At 36.3% G+C, this 23,858-nt stretch overlaps 1 protein-coding gene across 1 annotated transcript; it reads left to right on the top strand.

The window, feature by feature from the left end:
- The first annotated feature begins 3,387 nt into the window (after nucleotides 1-3,387).
- LOC131154438 (uncharacterized) lies at nucleotides 3,388-5,142 on the top strand. Its single transcript, XM_058107221.1, has one exon. The coding sequence runs from the start codon at nucleotides 3,985-3,987 to the stop codon at nucleotides 4,903-4,905; it is 921 nt and encodes a 306-aa protein (XP_057963204.1). The 5' UTR covers nucleotides 3,388-3,984; the 3' UTR covers nucleotides 4,906-5,142.
- Nucleotides 5,143-23,858: the final 18,716 nt, after the last annotated feature.

Raw genomic sequence — 23,858 nt, 5'->3', positions numbered from 1 at the left:
CCCTAGTCGACCGAGCCACTTGAGTCCTGGTCGACTGAACCATTTCTGGTCGACCGGACCTCTCGGGTTGGTCCAATTTTTACCGTGGTTAATATTTTTCTAAACAGGGTTAAAATGCCTTAAACATCATTAAACTTTTCTAATAATACCCTATAGGTCCCCAACGGTCATATTTCCTTCCATGGCTATATATATGTGTTCATTTGCAAAAATTAAAAAATATTAGCCACTTTGATTAGGGAAAATTCTTTGAAAAACCAAAACCCTATAATACTCATTTGATTACTCAAAACCACTCATACTTGCTTTCTATCATTGCCTACATATTTTGTAAGTTGATTGAGTGTTTAGTTTAATAGGTTTGCTCTCCTTATGCTATTTGTTTGACATGATTTTCTTGAGAGCCAAACCTAAGGATTCTTAAGAGGCTTTTGCTAATAAGCATTTCCTAAGAAAACTTTGTTAGATCTTCTAAGCTTGCACCTTCATTGCAAGATCTTGAGAAGAGTGTATTTGTTTTTGTTTGCAAAAACTTTTCAAACACTTCCAAATATCTATTATACTTTTATATTGCAAAATACTTTGAAGAGATATTTGCTTGTGTGATTGTGATCTTTGTTGCAATATTCTTTCACTCATATATTATTTGCTGAATACAAAGATTACACGTCTTTTGCAAACCAAGCATATACATCGTTTAATACATACATGCTTGAGATATCTTAATGATTGAAATACATAAGACTTAACATCTTTGTGTGAAACTATTTGTTGAATATCTTGTGATACAAAGATTGTTTGTTTGACACTCTCACGTACGCTTTACACCGATAGAAAATACCTTTGAGAGTTGAATCATCTAGACCACATTGAACTTACATATTGAATCATATTTGTGGTGTATATTATTGCGCGAATTTGGGTATTTATCTGCTTTACTTGAAAGCACAATCACTGTACCATTTCATTGTAATACACTTTGGTTGTATTTCCAGGCACGGGCTTGAAGAGGGAGACTAGCCCTGGAATAGTCTCGGATTGGCTTAGACTCAGTTAGGAAAGCTAGGTGCGTCGTCCTGTTAAGGCGTGTAGGTTGAGGTCAGCCCCGCTAATTGACCTGGTTAAGGTTGAGGTCAGCCCTGTGTTAATTTGACCTGGTTGTAAACGGTGTTGCTCCACCCTTAAGTGAGCTATTAGTGGAATCTTCCTGCTTGCAAGCTTGAGGCGGGGACGTAGGCACGGTTGGCCGAACCCCGATAACATATCGTGTGTTCATTTATATTTCCGCACTTTATATTTACCGCACATGTATGTTATGGGTGAATGATGCGTATGACTTAAATTTCATATTATATTTATCTACGCATTTGGAAATTGAATAGACAGACCCTAGGTTGTGTATATACTGTTATAGGATAGATCAACCTAGGAGAAAAAAGTTTTAAATTCCAATTCACCCCCCCTCTTGGGAAAACACCAATTCTAACAGTTTCAAAAACTGAATTTTATTTTTTTGCATCTTTTGGGAAATTTTTTATGCAATGCATCATTCTCAAGAATATTATTAATATATATATATATATATATATATATATATATATATATTATTTCGGGAAAAAACTCTACGTTAACTTCTCTAGTTCTTGTTGCTTGCAAATAGCTTGACTCAAATAAGCTTGTCCTTGGTATTGCTTAAATATTTTAATACCTTTTACTGCAGTTTTAATTATTATTTTTTCAATATAATTACCACTTTCTATAAACTTATATATATGAAAAAAAAAAGAAGGTAAAAGATACTCACTCCTCCTAAGATTTGGTAAAAAAATAAAACCCTTTCTTAAAGGTTTTAAAAATTTCAAAAACCTTCCTTAAGATTTAATGAATTTCGTAAACCTTATTAAGATTTGTTAAGAGGACATAAATCTCTTCCTATATTTGATAAAAGATAAACTTTTTAAGGGGCGTAAGTATTCTAAGAATCAAATTTTAGGAGACTTGTGAAAATTTCAAATCTTTTGAAATTTCATGAAAATTCCTTTTTCTTAAAAAAAAATTAAAGAAAATTTATTATCTTTTGTCCTAAAAAATAAATATACAATAAATATAAATATTTTTAGATATTTTAATTTAAAATTCTTTTTTCATATCTATCACCACTAATAAAAATCTTATAATTTATTTATGGGTAAAATTCAGCAACATCCCATCACTTTTTAAAAAATCAATCTACCCCTTGAGTTTTCGAAAATTACCACACAACCCCTTGAGATTTAATTTTATTAACAAAATGAACTTCCCGTTAGTTGACTGTTAGTCAACCGTTAAATTTAGTGAAAAATTAAATTTTATCCCTAATAAATTGGTAATTTTACCCTTTGACTTAATTTTATAAGATAGAATAAGAAAATAATATTAATTTAATAAATTAAGTTGGGCAAGTTGATCGGTTAATTACAATATATTTTGAAAATTAAACTTGCTTGTGATCTAAATATTCCTGAATTAAGTTGAATCAATCAGTTGACATAAACATGATAATATAATTAAATTATTTTTAACAAATTAAAAATTATGAAAAAATAAATAATACAAATAATTCAAAAAAAGACTTAAATAACTATGTTGTTACAAAATATTTGTTATATACATTTCTTGAAAATAAATAGACTACATATATTATTGACAAATAAATTATAGTTTAAAAATATTGATTTGGATCAAACAATGGATCAATATATGATTTTTTTTTTTTTGGATATGACTGAATATAATATTTGATAATATAACAACTTGAATAAAATCAGGAAAAGTTAGGTAAATTTTCTCATATAATGGTCAACCAATTAATATGAATTTGAGTGTTTTTTAATACATTTAACATTCATTTTATAAGTAAAAGAACTAACATCTCGTTTTATAAAGATTAAATTTTGAAATTTTATTTTATTTTTTTTAACATTATGTTTGATAATTTACTTGAATTTAAAAATATTGAACTATGTTTTATTTATTTTATGATGTGTTTAGTCATTAAATTTTTATAGATTTAACATCTAATAAATATTTTATAGTATTATGATTACTAAGCATTTTTATGATTTATTACTAATTTTTTTATTGTGATGATGTCAATTGATTAATATAAAACGATTTAACTAATAGACCAATTAATTTCAAAATTAATTAGGTATTTAAGTCGCTTAGTTAGCTTTCAAGATATTATGTTAATTATTTTTTGTAAATTTAATTTATAAATAGGTTTAATTTTTAAAATATTATTTTATTATGGTTAGAATTAATGAAATATTTTATTAATAAAATAAAATAAAATATTAAAGAGTTCTTTGGTAGTTAGAAAGGGCAAACCCAAAGCGTGGGGTCAACACGTGTTTCATTTATGTCATTCCCATTGCGAGGGTCAAACTTACAATTAACAAGATTCACGCAATAGGCCATAGCCCATAGGGGCACCCACCCTGCATGTCCTTTTTAATCCTCGCACTCCGGGACCCATCTCGGATCCTTCGCACCGGTCCCATACTCTCGGACCCGGCCCATCTTCACTGTCGTGGGTTGGCGGGTCGTTCATTCTGTCGGGTCACATGGGACCGATCCAAATCCAAGGGCGTCCAAATGCTCCACCGCAGCTTCTGCAACATGCGCTGCGCATAAAAAAGTTCATGATGACCACCCATCACGAGACTCCCCAGAGAGAGAGGATAAACAGAGGAGAGAGAGAGAGAGTCGTTGTTACTTGTTAGACCCGAGAGGTCTTTTCCCTTAAATACATTTCATTGTCTCCCACTCACTGGTATGTACCGGCCCAACAGCTCAGTTTCCCAGTCTCCGGCGAACCCATTTTTTGACCAGAAGAAGCTTTTCTTTCTGAGCTAATCGGTCAGCAATGGAAGAACAATGATGAAGACATAGGAATTCTGTTAGTAGCAGTACTTTTGGGGGTTCTTTGCATTCGAAATCCAGATGGGTTGTTGTGTTAGCACCCCCAAAGCTTCGGTTCAGCAGGCGAAAGACCCGCGTTGCTCGCCCGGATCTGACCCTCCCAACGGAGTCGGCGGCAGATTGCCTGTCCTGGTGGAAGAGGAGACTGTGAAGGAAGTGCTGTCGGAGACACCGACGGCGACCAAATCGGGGTCACTTGCTGTCAAGGTAGAAGAAGAGAAGAAACCCTCCGTTCCAAAACCCTACTGTGCAAAACCCCCATTGCAGATGATTAATGATGAGAAATTGTCCGATACTCCAAATCCACCATTTCTGAAGGTTGAAGATGAGATAATGTCGTGTATTCCGAAGCCCTCTCTTCAGAAGATCGAAGCAGAGGTGGCCATGGTCAATTCTGAGATCTCGGAAGTCTCCGAGATTTGCAGCGTGAGCGAGAGCGTCTCCACGACCACCATTACCGAGGGGAGGGACGAGGAGGAGGTTCGCCGGAGAGTGGACAGAACCCCGGTCAAGTTTCCGAGAAACCGTTCGTTCTCCGGGGAAATGGGCCGTCCAGGAAGAGATAGAGGGGTGCGGAAGTCGCCGGTCTCGCCGGCCCGGCGGCAGGAGCCGTCGCCGGGTAGAGCGCGGTCGGGGTTGAGCAGACAGGCGGGTCAGACGGCAGGGAGGCGCGACGGCATACGGAGAGACCTTGGGGAGAACTCCGGGCGTAGGTCGAGGTCGCCGGCGAAGGGTGCAGACGTGTTGACTTCCAGATCCAGATCCAGATCCGGTCGGGGTCGGAGCCCGTCGGCGAGGAGAACGGCGCAATCTCCTGGTCGGATCCCTCCTCCGGCGCCGGATAATCCACGGAAAGCAGCGGAGAGTTGTAGCGGGGAAGGCAAGGAGAATGAATCGCTCGAAAATCCTCTCGTGTCTTTAGAATGCTTCATCTTTCTCTAACATTTCAAACTCAAATTGGGACATTCCGGGAGAATGTCGGGCGAATATTACTTCCGGGACGGCAATGTGGGTCAGATTGGGTATGCAAGTCGCCGGAGTAATGCTTTTCCCGGCGCGTAGTGTTATGGTCTCAAAGGTAATAGGGTTACTGTTTTTATTTTTTATTTTTGTAAAGTAGGGAGAAGTTGAGTTTAGGAATTGGTTGGGTACATAATGCAAGTATGAATTTTAGTTGAATTCTTTGGGTTATTCTCTTTGAATCTTCTCTCGTGAGGGGATAAAAAAAAATTAAAGACAAGAATAGATCCCATCTATGAAACTCAAGACAACCCAATTCAGATTTTAAGTTATAAAATACAATTTTATAGTATAAGGTAGCGAAAATCTAAAATTTAAAATTTTACCTTACTTTTTTTTGTGTTAAATTTTAAAAATGTAAGTGCGAAATAAAATACTTTAATTTCATTGTGTGTCACATCACAATTGCCGTGGTGCAGAGTGCGAAATAAAATACTTTAAATTTAATTCTAATTTTTTTAATTTCATTGTGTCACATCACAATTGCCGTGGTGCAGCTGTGCATCAGTCGACTGCAGCGCAGATTTTCCCTTGGCTTCTATTTTGGTGGATGGTAAAACCAGATTGATAAGCTACTTGATTCTTCTTTTTGAGATGTCCTTAATGGTAAGTAATGTGTATGGCTCCTCCCCCCACCCTATCACTATTGAACACGTGGAATTATCCCATTTGCACATTTGTATAATGGTCATTGGCCCATTTGAAGTTTGATGTTTTTTGGGCTTTACACTTTCCAAGGCGTCTGTGGACTGCGGGCTAAACCATAACTAAGAGGATTGTTAAAAAAAAACCTAGACTGTAAGAAAAGGACATTTGGGGAAAAGATGCAGGTTCAAATTTGAATCTTCTTCCCTTCCAATAATAGTATAGATATTATAAATTATTGTATTATTTTTTTCTAAGGTAACACAATTTTAAATTTAAGGTCTTAGATTAATACTCAACTCCCAAAAATCTTATTTTTGATAAAAATACTTCTATTTGGTTCATGTCTTGGGATTCTTAGGAACCTACATTATGACAGATTTTGAACTTTAGATTTGAATTTGGATGGATTTAAGCAAATTTTACTATAATTTTGTGTTACATTTTATCCAAATTCAATACAAACTCATATATAAGGTGTTTCCAAACATAGGATAAACGCACTCATGAACAAGCAATAATATATAGTTAAACGCTCCCACGATATGATGCGGTGGAAAGACATCAACAAGTAAGAAGGATCATCGAGGGTTCAATTCCAGGTAGATACACTCACTGAGTCAGTGGTACCTGTGGATGGTGAGGGTTTACTCTATGAGTTAGCGGAGACCGTGAATGGTGAGAGTTCGTTCTGTGAGCCAACGGGGACAGTGGATGGTGAGAGTTATTTGTAAACCAGCGGGGACCGTGGAAGGTCATGAAGATGTGTCCTGAGAGTCGGGTTGGCCGAATATTCAATTGATGCACAGAAGCCGTGTCTGCATTCGGACTTTACCCTAATCAGCGAGACCTGGGGGCGGAGGATGCTGATCCGTAGATTTGGTGCGCACCAGGGGATTCGAAGGGCTCATTGGTGGCTGGAGTTCCTATGTAATAATAATAATAATAATAATAATAATAATAATATAGTTAAACTTACTAAAATTATGTACTAAGTTAAATCTAGTATGAAATTTCAAGCATTGTAAAAAAAAAAGTTCAATACATAATAATCTGATTAATAGGAATAATAGGGCCAACACGGTCTTAAAATTTTAATAATTTTTATACTATTAATATCACTTATCATCTTTTTATTGATTTCTATATTTATTATTGTATAATTTATTAGCATAAATAAAATACTACAGGGGCATTAAAGTCTAACCAAATAAAAAAAAATAGGAACAATTTAATCCTAAAAATAGGATACCTATAAAAGAGAGTTCGCATGAAACTTACTCATGGTAAATACAGGAACTAGATTTTCTTATTTGTGTCTTTTGTTTCCAAAAAATATAAATTTACTATTTTGTTCTATTAGAACCCAAATTAAAGTGAATATGAAAAATGAAATGTCATAAATATTATATTTTCGGGAATGTTAAAGATTTGTTTAGTTGTGAAAAATAAATTTTATTTTTTTAATTTAATTTTTCAAAAAATTATAAAGAAATGTTAATTATTTGTTTTTTCTAGTTTTATTATTAAAAAAAATATTAAATAATACTTTGATTGGGAAAAAATTTTCCAAACTGATGCTCACGTAATTTCGCAACTTGATACTGCGAGATTTAAATTAATGGACGAGTGGGAAAGTGACGTGTGACACGGGGCTGAGCAAATCTCACAGCACCAAGTTGCGAGATTTAAAGCGACTAGTGATCGGGAAGGTGACGCGTGGCACGAGGCTCTGCAAATCTCGTAGGACCAACCTGCGAGATTGTCTGTGCAAAAGTTTATTGAGCTGACGCATGGCAAATCTCGCAAGTTGGTCCTGCGAGATTTGCTTCGCCCATTCTTCAGCCCCTTCCTGCTTCATTTTTTTTTTGCGTTGCAGAGTAGAGAGCAGAGACCAATAATTTTCTTGGCGTTGCAAGTTACCGTTGGCGAACGACCGTTGCTGGCAGGAGTTGCTTGAGAAGGAAGATTATAAAAGGAGGAGGGGGTAAGGCCTTGGAAACCCTAAGCTCATTATTTTTTGAGAGGAAAATACATATTCTTTGATTGATTGGTTGATTTGTTAGTGTGCATTATTTAGTCCGAATTACCTTCAAATTGTTGATTGTATCCCAAATTTGAGGTATGTATTTTAATTTTGTTCGGTTTCCATTTAATTTTTCTATTGCAATTTTTATTATAAGTGTATTGGAGATATATATATATATATATATATATATATATATATATATATATATATATATTTATTTATATATAACAATCATGAGATGATATATTAATAATTTTAGTCCCAATAATTAATAGACGATTTTTTTCTTAATTTTAAAATTGAATTATATTGCATCACTAATTAATATGTTAAAATATATGATTAGTTTCTAATATGTTTTACACTAAAATTAAGAATATTTTTAATTAAAATTTTAATTGATAATTATGTTCTTATTATTTTAACTAACATTAAAATGTTTTTATTAAATGATAATAATAAATATATTATTATGTAATAAAAAATAATCTTATTCTTGATGTATATATATAACATGTTATAAAATATGGTACCTGTGGGAGGAGAGGACAAATTAAGAAGCATGCATTTAGATAATAATTTTTCATAATTCTAGGTCATATTGTGCATAAAGTGATAAAGTACTAATTGAATTATATTTTTCGAAATGAGTTTATATAAATGACTCAAAACTTCTCAAATTGTAGTTAATAAGAATTTCTGAAGAATTTAAAAATAAGTTTTATAAAAACTTACGAAACTGTCCAAACTTTAATGAAGAATACATAGAAGTACGTGGCAATGTAAGTTTAATTTTTTTAAATTATATTGTATTTATATGTAATAAATATATAAACATGTAAAAATAAATAGCAAATTCAATCTCATTCTTGTTAATTATATTCTATACATGTGTTTGAAAGAGTGGTTAGTTTCATGACAAATCATAAGTAGAATACAAGTCATGGCTGATTGAACTCGGTATCCTCACGTTATTGTCATGATTTTATTAAAAAAAGTTTCATAAATTTGTCAAGATTCCATTTCTCATCTATTACGTATCAAGATTGTTGGTACTTAGGTGATAAAGTGAAGGGGTGAAAATTATTTATTTAGTTTAGAGCTTCCATTTAAAAATTAAAAATCAAGCAACTTATTTTTAATATAACTTAATTAATTCTTAATTGAACAAAAAATTAATAATAAATTTGAGTGGCATATTGATCTAAATGCCTCCTACACGGCTGATGTAGTGATGTGAATTGTCTACTGGTAGATATTATAGGTTTTCGCATGCTCAAACTATGTTATTACATTGCTTGCAAACGTTTCAGGGTCATTGTAAAAATGAATAAATGTTCAAATTACAGCTCGCATGCTGCCGAAATTTCGGTAGGACTTTTCTTAGAAAAGTCATAAATGCATGCAAAAATATTTTTGAAGTGACGAGTGAAACATTTAGGGAAGATTGCATGCCACGAACATAGTGCAAATAATTCTTGATTACTATTGACTTATCATATCACTTATACATACAATTATTGTTTTGCATAGGTCTTTTATCTTTCCCGATCGTTGATCTAAATGGCAGGAAGTTCAAGCAGTACTCCAGTGACGATATTGTTGTACATAGGGGGTCACATTATAACCGGACAAACCGGTGTTAGTTATAGTATTCCGCCAGTTCGACCTATTCGAATTGGCTATAGGTGTAAATTAACTAAATTGTATACGAAGATATATAAGTATTTGCATATTGATCCAAATCAATATGCATTACGGGTAACCGCAAGATACCCGATTCAAGGACATCATGATACAATCCTCTATGAGGCTGTTCTCGTTACTGATGATTATGGTTTGCGCATTGTGTTGGATGCACACTGCGTAGGGACGACATATTTAACTGTGCAACTATATGTCGAAAACATTCCTTACATGGGTGTTGCCGCAGATGGGCAAACGAGAACGTCTATTGAGCATGTGATTGAAGCGGAGGAAGAAGATGTAGATCCATACACAAGTACAGATGTTGGTGGGATGCCTGTTGTGGATATGAATGAATATTTGGGATCGTCGTTCAAGCCACACATGTACGAAGGACCTATTATTGACACGAATGATCATGGTGTTTGCGAAGAAGTTCTAGCAGAACGATCAGGATCTTTGTTCGCCATTGCGAACAACGCGTTAGACGAAGGGATGAACATCACGAATGATGTTCATTTACAAGATGACACATACGAGCAGGAAATTGGTGAAGGGACGAATGAGTTCCCCGATGATGTCGACCCACCCCCCTGTGAAACGAATGATGGTACGTATAACGCCGAGTTCATGGACGAACCTCCTATGTATGGTGTAATTGACGTAGATGCTGCAGATTTGTCACATGGTGAGGAGCTTCCTATACGGGTAACTCGTTGGGATGAATCGTAAGAGCTGAGTAAAGGGATGCTATTCGGGTCGAAAGATCAGTTGATAGCTGCTGTGCGAATATACCATGCTCGAACGCACCATGACTTCCACGTCATGCAGTCAACCCCATTGTTATGGGTTGTTAGGTGTAAGAACTCTGATTGTAGTTGGAGAGTGCGTGCGATGTATCGTCAGAAATACTGATTTTTCGAAATCACTCAATATGGTAGTCCGCACACATGTTTGAACGAACTTCTCTCGCAAGACCATAACCAAATCACGTCGTCCTTCATTGCAAGGGAGATAGTGAATATGATAAGGGGTGATGCGTCGACATCAATCGCTACATTGAAAGAGTTCATAGATTGTCCTTTCGGCTATTCCATCTCATATAAGAAGGTTTGGTTGAACAAACATAAGACAATTTTCCAAGTATTCGGCAATTGGGAGATGTCTTATCAGACTTTGTCTAGGTGGATGGAAGTAATGTGCGCGTATAATCCTAGTACTGTTGTCCAGTGGGGTGGACTCCTATATTAGGTAGCGATCAGACTGCAACATTTGTATCAGTATTTTGGGCGTTCGCAGCATCTATTCAGGGTTTTCCCCACTGTCCTCCTGTTATATGTATAGATGGGACACACTTGTACGGTAAGTACAAAAGAAAACTCCTTATTGCGACGTGCCCGGATGCAAATAGGAAAATATTTCCCCTTGCATTCGCTATTGTGCAAGAGGAAAGTTTGGACACATGGAATTGGTTTCTGTGTTGTCTTCGTTCCATTACCGACAGGGATGACATTTGACTTATATCAGATAGACATCCAGGGATCCTCGTTGCAATGCATTGCAATCCCGATTGGCAACCACCACCGATTCTTTCTTCGACATGTGGTCAGCAACTTTAGCACGAAAGTGCATAGTGTCAATCTTAAGCGAATGGCTGAGCGAGCGGGAAGAGAGCATCAGGTAAGAAAGTTTAACATGTGGATGGAGAGGATATTCGATGAGGGTGGGGAACCAGCAAAGACATTTTTTGATCAGATCCCTCCTCATATGTGGACTCAGTGCCACGACAATGGTAAAAGGTATGGGAACATGAGGACTAACCTCATCGAATGTTTCAACGCAATCTTGAAGGGTGCTCGTAGCCTCCCAATCACTGCCCTTGTGCAACTGAAATTTTATCGTGTTGCACATTATTTCAACAGCCGACGGGAGGCTGCTCGTAACGCAATATCGAGAGGAAATGCATTCACTCCTCATATATTGCTAGCGATGGAAAGAAGGAAGTTGAAGGCGATCGGACATCGCGTGACGACGTTCAACTAGTCTAGGGGTACTTTTAGCATCACGACTGCGCAGTTGGGACCTCATAAAGGAAACAACATGCAAACCTTGCACATTCAGGATACACACGAATGCTCGTGTGGGAAGTGGCAAGCGTTACACTTTCCATGCTCCCACCTTCTCGCTGCATGTGCAGAAACACGACTGAATGCTATGCAGTACGTTGAGTCATGTTGGAGCACCATCGAACACTATGTGACATATGCGGAGGATTTTCATCCGATAATGCATGAGGCATACTGGCCAGCATCCTCGTTGCCGACTATACAGGCAAATCCAACGTATGCTTGACATAAAGGTCATCCTAGGAGCTCTTGTATACACAATGAGATGGACGCAAGGGAAGATAGGAAGATGAGCACGTAAAGTTTATGTCATCAAGAAGAACATAATCGCACAAGGTATCCAAGAAGGACCCAACTCGGGGATGCAGTTGGACCGTCGCGTTGATTTCGTAGGTAGTTTGGGACTCATTCAGACCCTTCTTCTTTTGTATATACTTATTCTAATGTGATGATACATTTTATAGGATTGATCCATGGCCGTCTAATCCGAGCGTATTGATGATGGGCGATGATCATAGGGCTAGCCGAGCGTGGGCTGATGGGCATGCCGACCCTTGTTTTGCCGAGGAGGCATGCAGTTTGCGGAGTGCTGGTTGGAGGCAGACCCCTATATCGTCCGCCTGATACGTGATGCGGCATTTTATGGCATTTATCGGATTGCCCATATCCAGCTCGATTAACATCTCGTCACAGCTTTGGTGGAGTGATGGAGACCCGAGACGCACACGTTCCACCTACCTCATGGCAAGACGACCGTCACACTACAAGACATTGCTGTTTTGTTCGGGTTGCTGATTGATGGGCGAGCCGTGACTGGTCGCACTACCAGACCAGTGAAGGGACCTACAGACCGTCAGGGACGACTCGCCTTACGTACTATGTGCGAGCGTTTGTTAGGGATCGTTCCACCTAACAGCGAGTTGGTTGGTGCATACATCTATATGCGGTTCCTCAAGGGGGATACATTTTGTCAGCTCCTGGCATATTCAGATGCACGAACAATAGCATGCCACGCACGAGCCCACTTGTTGCGTTTGATCTGTGGGGTGATATTTTTTTATGTTTTGGGAAGCTATGCGCATCTGATGTTCCTTCCACTCCTTGAGGACTTCGGAGCGTGTCACTCGTACAGTTGGGGGTCCGCTACTTTGGCGTGGCTGTACAGGGAGATGTTTTGCGCTGCTCACCACTTGAAGACACAGATTGCGGGCCCCCTTCGCCTACTCCAGGTTTGGGCTTGGGAGAGATTTCCTTCCTTCGCGCCTACGCGGCAAGGTTTCCTACAGATTTAGAGAGATCAGGATAGTTGTTCAGTTGATCCACTCCCACTCGCATACCTATTAGTATCAACTTCATCTATCCCTCCTCATTCACTCTATAAGTACTACGAATACTAATTCGTAGTACGTACTAGTCGTTGCATTTGGAAACTTACGTTTCATCTTATACATATGGAGGGACGACTTGAGGGCACCGATGGTTGCGCTTCACACATTGCCCTGGTACAGGTTCGAGTTGGACATGCACCGGGAGCATGAGGTATAAATCAATTAAAGTATAGCACATGGTATTTTTTCTTTCTTTCAGTTATTTATAGTTCGCTTAACTTTTGTTTATATCTAAGTGCAGTTTTTATGGATGCCCTACATGGCTGAGATTCCAGCCAACCTGCCGCCTGACAACGCAGAAGGGAGGGACTTGTGGGTAGCCCGAGTGCCACTCATATGTTTTCATATTATTGAGTGGTATCTCCCTAATCGAGTCATGCGATAGTTCGGGTATCGACAGGGCATTCCCATCCGATTTCTGACGTCGGGGATAGATATAGTTGGGGATGACCTCCACGACATGGATGGGCGCGGTCGAGGGGTCACAGACTGGTCGACTATACACACAATATTCGTCACTGTGTGGGAGCATCAGCGAGACTACATCGTACCAGGAGTGGCGGAGGACGGTCTAATGCGTCTAGATGACCTATACTTCACTTGGTATAGGTCTATCACACGCCGCTTCATCAACAGGACCACTGCTGTATATTTGAGCCTCGTATGAAGACTTTAACCCATAACTCATTTTGTTATATATATGTTACGATTTGCATGCGTTAATCAAATATTTTCATATCGTGCAGGCTGACATAGTCATTAAGGCAGACCAGATCTCGTCCGATCCTACGATCCACCGACTGATAAGTGTTGCACCGGACCTCGTCCACGAGAACGGTCAACGGATCCCAGCATGAGGAGGTCAACTAGCTCTAGTAGGAGGAGGACGACATGCCTCCTCTAGTTGTCCAGTGACTCCCATCTCCTCGCCACCGGTTGTACAGGCAAAGTACATGTTCGGCCCGTCAGCACCGTATGCACCTTCCACTGCAGCTGATATTGCTGGACCGTCGAGTAGATCAGCTGACGCCCCATCCGACTATGCTGCTATCCCATCGATGTCATTTTTATTGGACGATCTTTTTTATGGGGAGGAGGTTGATGCACCCGCTATGCCGCCTTGTCTCGTCCCAAGACATCATATCAGTTCTCATCACGTGTGCTCTGCATGGATGATGATTATGCAGTACCTCTTGGCGGAGAGGATCCACATCCCGGACGATGGTACAGGACACCTGATGTTGTTGACCAGCAGGGAGAGGGCAGACTGCGACCACCATGACTTTGGAGACGACCTCGCTGCGGCACGGAGTAGTTTAACATTATTTTCATTACATTTCATTTGTATGTATATTATTGATTATTTTGATTTCATTTGAATAGTATTGATTATTTTTATTTCTTTTGTATATATTATTGATTATTTTCATTTCACTTGTATAATATTTGATTATTTTAATTTCATTTGTATAGTCATGTGTCTTGTGCACACTTCATACTCTTGAAGTTTATTTATATAATTTTTCAAATTAAATTGAGATGAATAAAATAACTTTTATTTAACTAAATAGTGAAAGATTCGACCTTTGCGCCAAAGAGTTAAATATTGTCAAATGTAAAAAATGACACATAACAGTTATATATATGTTGCAACATGCAAAGTGTGAAAACCTTCACCCAAAATGACAATGGATAACAAATTTTTGTTATTTTAAGTTTGAATGGTATCGCAACATCTACAAGTGTCTAAGATTGCTGGAGGTCATAATAATCACTTTAATTTCATAGAATCGGTACCACCCTATTATTTTGCTAAGTGAATTTAGATAACTTTATTACTACTTGTTGATTGGTTTGTACACTAATTATAAATTCGGTTTTAATTTATCTTGACAATATAAAACAAATAATAATGTGATCTTTTTATGAGTTTATGAAAAATAATATATAAAAATTATTTTCAAAATAATAGGAGTATGAGCTATATATATATATATATATATATATATATATATATATATGTATGTATATTATATATTTTAGATCGAGTGAAGTATGATTTTTAAGGATTTTACCCACTTAGATAAGTCGAAATAAATTTTTTTCATTTTTATTTAACTACAGCCAATTTAGTAAGTAAAATTAGATTCATAATTATCTATCAATATCTTCTAATTTCTTTTTTTAAAATGTTTGTAAATATCACGTTCTTTTGATTAATACTTCAATTTTACGATAATAGTTTGTCATTATGAATAAATTAGTTTGCATCGGTTGATTGGTTCTTATTTTTAGTCTTGTTAAAGACCATTAATAACATAGTAACTTTGGTAAAGTCAGTGAAATTTTAGTTTACATTTTTTTAATACTATATTTGATACATTACTTGACTCTAAAAATATTAAATTATATTTTATTTATTTTATAATGTGTTTAATTGTTAATTTTAAATATTACATCCAATAAACATTTTGCAGCATTATAATTACTAGCCATTTTTATAACTTATTGACAAATTTTATTTTTTCCAATTATATTTTTTAAAAATTTTGAAATAATACAAATTATTTTGTCATAGTTATATAATTAGTAGACCCAAAGTATCAAAGCAGTCAATTCGATATTTTTGTTCGGTCCCTAATCCACTTATTTGACTTTAATCATTATATTAATCATATATATATATATATACTAAATTAATGTCATTTTAAAATATCATTTTATTAAGGACAAATTTTGTTATTCCACATGCACTTAATAGTTGACTAACAAAATATTCATTCGTCAATAAAATTAAATTATAGGAAATTTTTTAGTATTTTTTTGAAAATTCAGGGGTTAGAGTCATATTTTGAATTTTTTTTGGGATTTTATTCAAATTTTTATGACAAAATACTTGTTTATAATCAATAATTTCTTTTATGTGAGGATTTTATTTTATTTTATTGATCAAGTTGCATTTGGCAATAATTAATTATTGGATAATCACTTTTCTTATAATTGAATGTATACAAACACTTCCATAATAAAATACAAATAAGTTCTTTTTAATATCATAATAATATATTATTTAAATTTAATTTTTGCAGACACAGTCGGTAATTTCACAGGACTAACCTGCGAGATTTACTCAGTGCCACGCGTCACCACCCTGTCCAGATGAGCCTTTAAATCTTGCAGCTTCATGCTGCGAGATTTTCTCTGCAGTCATGTCACGCGTCAACTTCTCACTCGCTGGCCTTTTAAATCTTACAACTTGGTGCTGTAAGATTACGTGAGCATTAATTTGGGAAATTTTTTCCCAATAAGAGTATTATTTAATATTTTATTTATTTTTAATAATAAAATGGGAAAAAACTCAAGAGAGTTTGCATGAAACTTACTCATGGGAAATACTGGAACTAGATTTTCTTATTTGTGTCTTTTGTTTCCAAAAAATATAAATTTACTACTTTGTTATATTAGAACCCAAATTAAAGTGAATATGAAAAATGAAATGTCATAAATATTATATTTTCATGAATGTTAAGGGTTTGTTTAGTTGTGAAAAATAATTTTTATTTTTTTTATTTAATTTTTCAAAAAATTATAAAGAAATGTTAATTTTTTTTTTTACATAGTTTATATGAAATAAATAAACAAATAAACAAAAAATAAGCAATTCTGATAGCATTTTCTTGTGAAATGGTTTTATTTTTATTTCTAATTTTTAAAATAATTATAAGAAATGCCAACTTATTTGAAAAGTTGAAAACATCTTTTCATTATTTCTCTAACTTTCTAACTTTCTACAGTGATTTAAAAAAAATTAAATTAAATTAATTAATTAAATAATTAATAAGTATTATTAATTATACAATAATATTATAATATAATATAATATAATATTATAATATATATATATAAAGTAACTTGAAGGATCCTTCAGGATTCAAATTGAATACCGAGACACCCCCCCTTTCTTGCCACTCTCTCTCATCGTCTCTCTCTCTCTCTCTCTCTCTCTCTCTCTCTCTCTCTCCCTTCAATTTTCTCGGTGAAACCTGCGTTGATTGAAGAACATAAAATATCCCTAGGTTCCAATTTCGGCCACTAATGTTTTAATCAGGGAGATTTCGTGATTTAAGCGTCGTAGGCACCACTCCTCTGACAAGGTAAGCGGAATAAATTATGTCAGTTTATTTTAAAATACTTCCGATTAAATTTAAGTACGTGAATTTAATTAACTTTATGTTAATTAAAATATGTTTGAGTTAAATTAAATTGCTGGGATTTGATTATATCATATTTTTAGGAATATTTTGGAATTAAAACAAATTACAGGAATTTGATTATATCAAGTTTTCTGAATTATTCAGGCATATGGAAATAATGTTTTGTTTAGTTATTATATATGTATTTGGGGAAAAGCAAATTGAGTAGGGTAATCATCTCCCATTTTCCTGAAAAATGTATATTGTGAGTTAAATAAAATTATGAAGATTATCAGACCTTTGTTTCCTGTAAAAATATATTTTCCCCGGACAACTTATTATATTATGGTATAAGCATTTAAATTGTGTGACATGAGAACAATTTATTATAATTGTAGAATTAAATCGGTCAGAATTCCTTTTATGATATTATACAGTGAAATTGTGATTTTATACACAAATGTGATTTTATGCTAAGTATGAATTTTATAATGAGTTATGAATATATACAGAGTTGTGATTTTATACTAAGTTATGATTGTATACAGAGAATGTGGTTTTATAATTATCAATGGAAACATTGAGAATACTGTAGAATTGTGAGAAATGCGAGTTTTATATCGAGTTGTGAAAATGAGATCATGCTGTTGTTTTTATCATGAAAAGTGCAATATAACATTGGCAGAATATAAGGAGGTCGTTATATTGTTATTATATAATATTATGTAAATTGTAATATAATGTTGGCAAGATATGAGGAGGTCGTTATATTGTTATTATATAATATTATATAAATTGCATTATATGGTTTAAAAATCCGAATGGATCAAATATGTTGAGAGCACAGTATCGTAGCTAGTGGAATTGTTAATGCAGCCACACTGTTATGGAAAGTGTAGGCGGTAAATAGTCAATTTGGTCTGCAAAGTGTTGTGGACCGCCCTGGAGTTCGAACCAGGTTGCGTGAGGCAAACTGGACTACAGACATATGTTACGTCGACTTAGCTTGATGGTATGCTAGCCATGGTTATGTCTAGTCTTCAAACCGCACAACCCGATTATGTGGGATTAATACATGATGTTATATGATTGTCCATTTAGGGAGGTTCTTTTATGCATATATGTAAATTGATGCAAATGGAGAAATTTATAAAGCCAAATCATAATTTTGAGAAAAAGTATTTATTTTTAGTTATATAGGTGTGAGTACAAATTTTAAATGCAATTTCATTTTTAAAGTTAATTAATGGATATATTGTTTACGTAAAAACTCATTTGCCACACGCAGATAATAATCTATTCCGTCTTACTAAGAGGTGTCTTCAATAAATATTTCAAACTTTTCAAAACCACTAGGAAATCAAGCCTAGGAGCTCAGGGTCAGGGTATAGATAATACAGTTAGGGTAAGTGCTGGTATAGATCTGCGTTATATAAACCTTTTTGGTAATTTTGGGTTACAGTATGGTTTTTGGGAAATTGTATGGTAATGGTTGTGAGGTAGTATTGGTATGTATAATGTTTGGAAGGTTTATTTTTGCTTCCGCTCGCTATGCAATGGTACAGATGTAATATTCTAGAATATTGTGAAAATATGTAATATTGTGATAATTATGAAACTCATGATAGTTGTGGTATCAAAGTAGTATAATTTTGGGGTCTTTACAGTTGTGGTATCAGAGCTTAAGTTGTTAGGTTCTGTAGACTTCAGCAAATAACAATACTAGAGTATAGGAATGAAGTTTGATGAGGGTAGAAAAAGGGAATATCAGGATTCTAGTAAAACATTATTGGGGGATAAGATAGGAATTTGAGGTTTCCTCTCGCAGCCTGGAGGCAGGAATTTCGTGGTCGTTTGTATTGCCTTGACTTGCCACGTGGGGCCTGAAGTACTACTTTAGTAACGTCTGTGTACCTGACACCCTATTCATCATATAAAAATAGCGGAAATAAATGATACATTCTCCAAAACATTATTAGAGTTCTAAACTTCTAACAAACATAGAAGTCTCCCAATATTCATATTACATCCCAACCAAAAGGAAGAAAACTAACTTAGTCCATACTACCATATTACATATCCAAAAACTTCAAACATAACTTAAATACATTAAAGTTCATACAGACACTCACAAAAACTGAAACTAGTTATCACTCAGCCTCGGAGTTCACTAAGCACGATCTCGGGATGGTCCTGAAAAAATGATTTGTATATTGGGGCGAGACACTTCTCAGTAAGGAAGATTGAGTTAATATCAGTGCGTAGCCAACGTGAGTTTTAATGTTTAAAAAATATCATTAGTTGTTAATTAACCACAGTTATAAAATCATTCTCAAACCATACCAACACACTCACACAACTGTTTATAAGTGAAAGTTCCCGAGGATAAGGGAGATTACACTTCCATACATGTAGCTTCCCTCTGCTCTAATACGTTATGTAACCTGGTATGGCGACAACTAATACTTATTATGGTACTCGCCTTTCTCAGCAAGCCCTCGGACGGAGATTTTACTTCGCCATAACATTTATGCATTTGTTTCCTCAATATAAACTAGTTCAATAAATAATAAAACCATTTACATAAATCAATATATATGCGTAGAAGACACTCCCTAGGACTAACACACCATTTACTTCCCCCATGGTATGGGTTGTGTGACCCGAAGGTTGGACTTATGACCTGGGGGATCAACCCAGACACAGTCAAAGTAACCATCTGCAAGTGCGTCTGCAAGCATCCACAACTCAGTTGCAGGTCCAATAGCCTTACCACTTCCTAGTTCGATCCCCAAGAAAAGTACTTCATCCTTACGCAGACTAATCGGTTAAGACCACCCTACACCTCTTAGTACAGTGTGGGCACACATGATCTCATAATAATTCCCTAACAACGATACCGTACTCACAATACAACTGGTTCGTCAACGAAATGTATGGATGATTCGTCGACGAAGGCGCCATCTCGTCGACGAGGTTGGCCGGGTCAAAGGGGTTATAAATATCCTATTGCTTTGCTTAGTTACTAAGAAACCTCTCTCTCTCTCTCTCTCTCTCTCTCTCTCTCTCTCTCTCTAAAACTAGTGGGATCTCTCTCTCTCATTCTCTCTTCGATTCTTCATTGTTCGTCGCTTGATTCAACAATTCGACATTACTGCGTGGATCAGGGGAGGAATCTCTACGTTTTTAGTGGATCAGAAAGTCGTTTCGAAGATTTTTAGGTTTTGACCCAAAAATGGAGGTAAGGGTCCGATTTTAGTTTTGTTTCGGTATACGTGTAGTAGTAAGAATTGTAGTAAAGTATAGTTCTTGGATGTTTAGGTTTTGGGAACTCGGTTTGTAGTTTTAGAGCCATAAAGTTCGTATTTTGGTATTCAAGAAAAGGTAAAGGGATTCTATTTATATCAGTTACTTTTGAAATCAGGATCGGTAAACTTGTAGTTTACGATCATATGTATGTTTTGGTTAGTTATTTGGGAAAATTTATTGGGTAAAAATGCGGGATTTTCGGGTTGCAGTTTTCAGAAAAATTTGGGAGTTTCAAGTATCATCTCTATTTTGTTGGAAAAATCGTATGTTATATTAAAACTGTAGTATTGAGATGACTGTACTTATATTTGTATTAAATTGTATTCTTGAAATGAAACGATGTGATTTGTTGTATACTCAAATAAGTGTGGAATGAACTATTGTATGTAAAATGTTCTAGGTTTTGTAAAATAGCTAGGGGCGGCTGATTACCATACGCTGATGAATATAAGGACATGAGTTCCAAAATTGTTCCAGGTTTTGTAAATCAGCTAGGGGCGGCTAATTACTGTACGCTGAATCAGCTAGGGGCAACTAATTACCATACGTTGACGCCATGTCTCGGCTAATTACCGTGGGCTAGAGTGTCCAACTCATTATCCGAGGATGTGAAATATCGCCTGTTCTTTCCGACTGGTCACCGATGGGTGTGAGCTACACTATAGTGGCAACGATATCGGTGTTAGGCTTTGGTTATCACAGGTTATCGGGTGCTCATATTGGCAACGTTATCGCTGTGAGGCTTTGGTTATCGCAGGCTAATTGGGTGCTTAGTGTGATGACATTGACCGTACGTTTAGGTATCGTATGTACTGGAACGGATTTGTGAAAAATACTAGAATTGTATTGAACTGTATTGTATTGTATTGTATTGTATTGTGTTATGTTTTACGCAAAAATAACACTCGTATGCCACACACTGATATAACCTGCTTTCTTCCTTACTGAGAGATGTCTCACCCTGAATATACAAATATTTTTCAGTTCCTTCGAGTAGTCGAAACTAGAATCCTAGCGTCAGGAAGTGGGGGTGTTGGTTAGCCGCGTTTAGTACTTGTGTAAGTACGAGTTTCGTAACCAGGTTGTCATTGTTGGGTTTTGTAGACACCCGGAGTATGTACTGTAATTTTGGGAACGTATATTTTAGTTCTGTATAAACTCTGGTATGGTACTTTGTATGTGTTAGTAAGAATATTTTCGCTGCCTATTTGATGTGTATTTGATGAGTATGGATATGTATGCGAATGTGTATAGGGTTTACGTGTACCTCACGGGGCCGGACTCTCAATCAAAGTAGTATCATATATGTTTTAATTGATACAGAGACATGTTATGTTACTATATTCACACCTAGGACCCATCTGCGGGTTCGGGGCATGACAACATGGTATCAGAGTTAAATTAGGTTGTTAGGTCTCGTAGACTTGGTTAAGCGTAGTTAGGTGTACATACTAGAGTATAGGATGTAGGAAGTGAGTAGAGTAGGTTGAGGGTTATTTTCGTTGCTAGATGGGGACTCATTGGCAGTGTTCTGTGTTTTTCCTGGAATGACGATTTCAATAAAATCATGGCAAACCATTGATGTTTTCGTGTCGGTGTGGTAGGACAGACCTAGACCCGTGAAAGTTGTAGTTAACATGACTAGTTTTCAACGATTGTGTTAACTGTGTACGACATAGGAATTCTGACAGATTCCTATCTTATTTTCAGAATGGAGTCCAAAGATAACAACTTGGATAGTGGATCCGAGGGGACTGTGAGTGATGAGTCTCCTTTCGTGCCTCGAGGTTTGACGATGCAGGTTATGCTGGAGATTAGACGAAGTGTTAGGAGACGTGAGTACTCTCCTACGACTACGGGTTGTACCTTAGAGAGGTTCACCCACATGCATTCTCCGACGTTTACGGGAGGACCCGATCCGATAGTGGCAGAAAACTGGGTGCAGAAGACCAAAAAGATATTGGAAGTTTTGCACTGCACCGACCAGAAGAAGGTTCTCTATTCTACCTTCCAACTGGCAGGAGAAGCGAAAAGATGGTGGACGACGGTGAGTCCACTTGAGAAGCAGAGAACTGGTCCATCTGGTATGACGTGGAGCCGCTTTAAGAAGGTATTTTTCGAGAGATATTTCCCGGTTTCCACTTGTGATGCAAAGGCTGACGAGTTCTCGAGCCTGACGCAGGGAACCCTAACGGTGAAGAGATATGCTTTTAGATATAGCGAGGTATCTCGTTTCGCACCATACTTGGTCTCGAACGAGGATGAGAAGGCTCAGAGGTTCGAGAAGGTTTGAGGAAGGACATCTGCAGGCTTGTGGGGACGCTGCAGATCCGAGAGTTTTCTTTTCTGGTGGATAAAGTTGCCATAGTCAAGGCTGACCTCCAAGGAGATGAGGTGGTATAGGAGTGAGGAAGAGACCAACATCTTCTAGTTCTCAGACTGGTCCTCAACAGGGACAGTGGAAGAAGAAGAGGAACTATAGTTCGGGTTATCGGCAGAATACCGAGCGGTAGAGTTCTCAGGGGAATCCATCCCCCACACCATGCGCCAAGTGTCGTAAATGGCACGCTGGTGAATGGCAGCCGTTCTGGAATAACTGCTACAATTGTGGCAAACCAGGCCACATGTCTCGAAACTATCATGCATAGAGCAGCGATATGCCTGCATAGAGCCAGAACCGTGGGAGTAATCAGATGTCTCAGTGAAACTATCAAGCAAACTCGACTCCAATGAGGGTGTACTCTCTTACTCCAGCAAATGCGAAACATGTTGGGAATGTGGTGACAAGTATCATGTTATTATTTTCGAATAGAGCTGTAATTTTATTTGATTCGGGAGCAACTCATTCGTTTATATCTACTAGTTTTGTGAAACTGTGTGGGGTTGAAACCCAAGTATGGATGAATGGTTGTCTGTGGCTACACCGATTGAAAGTGTAACAATCTGTAGTAAGATGTTAAGAAACTACTCAGTGGTTATTCAGGGAAGGTTGCTACCAGGGAACCTAGTAGTGTACGACATGTGTGGATTTGATATTATACTGGGGATGGATTGGCTATTCTCTAGTTATGCAGTGATTGATTGTTGTAGGAAGGTAGTAGTGTTCAACCTCCTGGGGAGAAGGAGTATGAGTTCGTGGGATCGTGTGTGCGTTCGACGCCACAAATTCTGTGAGCTATACGATCTTCCCTCGGAGTTGTTTGATTGCTTATTGATGCGCTCGCCTCTTTTGGCCTTGCAGAAGTTATAAGAACAGTTTAGACAAATTATTAGATAAAGAAATTATAACTCATATTAAACTTAATTAAGCAACGAATTTATGATTATTTGAATCAGATAATTTATTACAAATGATGGATAATCTTTCATTCTCATTTTAAGTTCAAACTTTTTTTTACAAACTTTTTTTTACCATCATAATTTATTTCGTAATATAATAACTAAGTTATTTTTAAAATTATAATATGAAAAAATGTTATGTGTATATATATATTCTAAG

Source organism: Malania oleifera, chromosome 4 (genome assembly GCF_029873635.1).
Source record: "Malania oleifera isolate guangnan ecotype guangnan chromosome 4, ASM2987363v1, whole genome shotgun sequence".
NCBI classification, from domain to species: Eukaryota; Viridiplantae; Streptophyta; class Magnoliopsida; order Santalales; family Ximeniaceae; genus Malania; species Malania oleifera.
Note: the sequence above shows the minus strand (reverse complement) of the source record. Positions and strands in the feature narration are given on the sequence as shown.